At 64.2% G+C, this 4442-nt stretch overlaps 1 protein-coding gene across 1 annotated transcript in view; it reads left to right on the forward strand.

Moving 5' to 3' along the window:
- Positions 1 to 406: 406 nt before the first annotated feature.
- The window catches only part of GTF3C2 (general transcription factor IIIC subunit 2), a 9137-nt gene continuing 5101 nt past the window's right edge, over positions 407 to 4442 (forward strand). The window contains exons 1-8 of the mRNA XM_025194299.1: positions 407 to 490; positions 750 to 1127; positions 1430 to 1524; positions 2157 to 2234; positions 2525 to 2623; positions 3062 to 3289; positions 3541 to 3652; positions 3988 to 4098. Coding sequence (XP_025050084.1) covers positions 407 to 490; positions 750 to 1127; positions 1430 to 1524; positions 2157 to 2234; positions 2525 to 2623; positions 3062 to 3289; positions 3541 to 3652; positions 3988 to 4098 — 1185 coding nt within the window. The remainder of the gene's footprint in view (positions 491 to 749; positions 1128 to 1429; positions 1525 to 2156; positions 2235 to 2524; positions 2624 to 3061; positions 3290 to 3540; positions 3653 to 3987; positions 4099 to 4442) is intronic.

Genomic DNA, 4442 nt, shown 5'->3' on the forward strand with positions numbered 1-4442 from the left:
CTTCATGCGGGCTCAACGGCCAGCCCTCGGTGGTGCGTCCACAGGAGAGAGCGCCTCCTGCTACGGGCCTAGGACGGGGCCGCTGGCGTGCGCCCGGCCCGGGCTCTGCGCAGCTGTTTGCGGGTGCTCTGTAGGCAGGGTCCCCCCAGCCGCCTGCCATTCCAGTTCAGATTGCATCTTTCCCCAGGTTTTGCCTGGCAGACTTCAGGGCAGTACAGGCAGAGGCTGCTTTGGGTGTCAAGCGAGTTGGGAGCTCTGAGTATCCCGGCCGCGGGCGCTGTGCCAGGAGGGTGGGGTGTCTGTACCTGCAAGGCCAGGGTGCAGGTGCTCTGCCCTGGGAGCGAGGCTGGCAGCAGGGGCAGGCAGGTGTTGCCGCATTCCCACAGGCTGGCTGTGTTGCTGGGCTATGCCGTGTGCCCTGGGCATGGAACAGCCTTGCCGGGCAGCTGCAGCAGCAGATCCGCGGTGCGGCACTGCGCTGCGTTCGTATGTATGTCCTTGCCAGGGCTGCACCAGGACTGTGCTGCTGGCTGAAGGGGTTGGTGCTGATCCAGTCTTCAGGGAGGTGGACATGAGAGTCTAGGCATCTGTCCTCAGTCATGGGGAGGCAGAGCTGGGTGGCCTGTCTAGAGAGCAACCCTGGCTCAGCTGCCGCTTCCCTGGGCAGGAGGAGCCTTAGGTGCCCAGGGAGACGTATGAGCCCGGCTCCTCGGGGCCCCAGGGCAGCCCTGCTCTTTCCCCAAGCATAGGCCGGGCTGGGGGCACCTCTTCCCGTTGCCCCCTCATCAGCCCCCTTTGCCTCTAGGGCCCTGCTGTACCTGCAGGAGCTGGCGCAGGAGTTATCGTCCGTATACCAGCCCCCGGTGCCCAGTGAAACTGTCCCAGAGCAGGAGGCCGATGGCCCCAAGAGGAAGCGCCGCAGCCGCAGGAGGGAGGAAGAGGAGGTGGAAACAGATGGTGACGACCCCTCCCAGGATGCTGACTTTGTGCCCTCGGCCGAAGTGCTGCTGCAGGCGGAGGAGGAGGAAGAGGAGGAAGAAGAGGAGAGCGAGGCCCTGCTCAGCCGGGTCTCAGAGCTGGAGCCGGACATCCCTCGCAGGCACAGCCTGAAGGCAGCATCTGCAGGGGTAAGGACGGTGCCAGGGGTGGGGAGCAGCCACTGCCTAACAAGCTCCAGAGCTGGGCAGGGCTGATGCTCTGCAGTGTGGAGGGGCAGACTCCCCTCAAGGGTGGCGGGGTGGGGGCAGGGCTGTGTCTGGATCCTGGTACCTGGAGTCTGGCATGCTGCCAGTGGCCCCAAGGGAGCTCCGCCCCCAGCTGCAGCCTGTGCTTTGGGGCCTTTGGGATGCAGCCAGCCAGGGCAGGAGGTGGAGAGAGCTGCCCTGGTCCAGCTGAGCCCTGGCTTAACCCTGCTTTCTTGCGGGCGCAGAGATCTAAGCCTCAGTGCCGAGGGTTCGCCCCCAACGGCTTCCACAATTCCATCATGACGCCAGTGTGGAAGTGCTTCAGCATCACCCGCAGCCTGTGAGTGTGGCCTCCCTGCGAGGGTTGGAGGGAAGGTTGTGGCTTATCTGCAGGCATTAGTGTTGCAGGGGCCTTGAGCGGGCACTGGGGGGCAGCACAGGCAGCCTGGACCAACAGCTGTTGGGCTGACAACGGTGTAGATTTGCATCTTAGAAAGTGACTGTTATGAGGTTCCCTAAGCAGCACCTGGGGTGTGCTGCGGGAAAGCGGCTTCTAAACAGGCAGCAGGGACTGCTAAGCCCGGGCTGACGCCTGTTGGGCAGAGCCTGCCTCGCACTAAGCAAATGGCCACGCTTGGGGCCTGGCACTTCTGCCTGTGATGCACTGCCTCCGAGCAGTAGTGTGAGGTGGGGTGGGGTGAGATGGCTGGGGGCCCATCTGCTCCCTGCGGCTAGGAGGGGCTCCTGTTGCTCCTCAGGCAACGTGTGGCGAGGCACTGTGGGGTTCTGGGGGGCTGAATCTTTGCATGCCCTAGCAAGGGCATTGCCAGGATTCCCCTTGGGAGGGGATGAGGGTCAAGCTGGGTCAGCACCTGCAGGCCTGGGCTGGGCCCACATCCTTTCGGGCCTGCCTCTGAGGGGGGTGGGGGCGTCCTGGGAGCAGCTGCCCTTACCTAGTGGTTGTCTCTGCAGGCGAGATCGCAACTACTCCCCCTGGGAGTTCCCAGACTGGATTCCTCTGGCCCACAAATGGACCTTTCTCTCTGAAAAGTAGGTACCCCGTCAGAGAGGCTGGGCCTGGGGCAGGGACAGGGATGGGGAAGGCATGGACTGGGCAGAACCCTTGTCACACCTCAGGAGGGACCTGTGGTGGGTCTGTCAGGGCTGAGGCCAGGGCCTTGTCGCTCCTCAGGAAAAATCTGGGGTCATCTTCTGGGCTGTGGGAAGGGCAGGGGACTCTGCTGGGGAGGGGAGCTGGGGCTGCAGGTGAAAATCTGCTGCTGCAGCGGGGTCTTGGGGAGGGGTGGGATGCAGGTGCCCAGAGCGCGCTCTGCCCGCAGCGAGGCCGCCCCATACTTGCCTGAGGAGGTGAAGTCTCCACTCTTCTCCATCCAGAGGGAGGGCATTGAGGAAGACGGTATCCTGTACCGGATCAACAGGTACCAGTACCAGCACCAGACCCCAGCTTGGCATCCAGAGAGGCTGTGTCTGAGCACGCCAGGCCCCCTTGACGTGGGGGGAGGTGTCCAGCATTGGGGCAGCTGCGCCTACAACAGGGCAGGGTCTGCCACCTTCCTGCAGGGCAGGGGTGGCTCTCCCAACCGGCAGCTTTGGGGGCTGTGCTGCAGTGTGAGCAGGGCCATAGGGCTTGGGCGCGACTCTCCCAGGTGCTGGGGACATGTTGCTCTGCCTCTGTGTGTTTCCTCCCTCTGACAGTCCCGTCCATACCAGGACCTTCCTGCCCATCTCCCCACTGCCTCCACAGCTCTGTCCTCAATGCCTGTCTGGGCATCTTCCCTCCCCAACAACGCGGGAGCCTGCCCAGCCATCTCCCCTGCCCACCTCCATGGCTCCCTTTCTCCTTACCTCCCCTGCAGGTTTAACTCCCTGCAGCCCCATGAGGAGCGATGGGATGTGTCATTCTTCGTGGGTGGCCCTGTGTGGGCGATGGAGTGGTGCCCCACACCCGAGGGCTCCGCTGCCGGTCAGCATGTGGCACTCTACTGCCACAGGGGCATGGATGAGAAGCACAGTCTGGCCAAGGTCCACACTGGTCCCTCACTACTGCAGCTCTGGAGCCTGGGCCCACTGCAGCATGAGGCAGGGTGAGGTCACTGGGAGATGGGGCTGCCAGAGTGGGCAGGCAGGGAGGGGGCAATCTGGGAGGCCTTGGGAGCCAGAGTCTGCGGATGGAAGTGACCTGGAGGCTTGGCCTGTGTGTCCAGCTGGCTGAGCTGCCTCCAGTGCCCAGTCCCTTGTCTCCCTCCCTCCCACTCCTCCCTGGTGCCCCAGGCTGGCAGTTTGCACCAGCTCTGAGCCTGGGGCTGGAGCCTTCTGACTCGCTGCCTGCCTGCAGCTCTGCCACCAAAGCTTCATTGGCCTATGCCATTGCCACCAATCACGGCTGCATCTGGGACATGAAGTTCTGCCCAAGTGGAGCCTGGGAGCCCCCCATGACTGGCAGGAAGGTAGGAGGAGACAGGGGGAGGTACTGCCCCAGGGCATCCCGCCACGCTTCTAATCTGTTCTGGCTGCCAGTGCCCAGCTTCCAGGCTGGCCTGCCCAGCCTGGGTGCTGTGCCCACTCCCCTGGCACTGCTCTGAGCCTGGCAGGGCCAAGGCGGGTGAGGCAGAGTCTGTGGGCTTGTTCCTTGGAGGAAGGGAGGTCTTGGGGAGGGAGAGGGCAATGGGGTGTGGCATACCCCCTGGGTGAGTGGGTGGGGGCATTGGAGAATGGGGGTGGGTCCATGGGCAAGGGTTCCCTGAGGAGCAGCTGCCAGCCCTGATGGGTGTGTGTCCCGCAGCTCCCGCAGTTGAGCCGGCTGGGCCTGCTGGCCGTGGCCCTCTCAAATGGCAGGGTGGTGCTGTACACACTGCCGCACCCCGAGGCGCTACAGGCACTCAAGAGAACCCAGGTAAGAGCGGGGTGCTAGCGGGCGGGTCGTGGGCTGCCCAGTCCCTGCCACCCGGCACGTGGGCCAGGCTGGTACAGGGCTTTGGGGAGGCTGGGGCTGGCCCTACAGAGGCATCTGGCCTGGGCAGGGAGCAGCTGAGCAGGCTCTTTGCCCTCTGGCACTAGGGGAAAGCTGGGGGCAGTTGCACATGGAACTGAGCTGTATTAGAGGCCTATGGCTGGATCTGGGGTAGATGAGGGGAGCTGGGGCTTGGACCCCTGCTTCCTGCTCCATTCTGGTCCTGCTCAGCCAGGAGCAGAGCAGCACAGTGACCGCTCGTGGTTGCCCAAGGGCCCTGCTGGAAC

The sequence above is a fragment of the Alligator sinensis genome, unplaced genomic scaffold (assembly GCF_000455745.1).
Source record: "Alligator sinensis unplaced genomic scaffold, ASM45574v1 scaffold2020_1, whole genome shotgun sequence".
Classification (NCBI taxonomy): domain Eukaryota; kingdom Metazoa; phylum Chordata; order Crocodylia; family Alligatoridae; genus Alligator; species Alligator sinensis.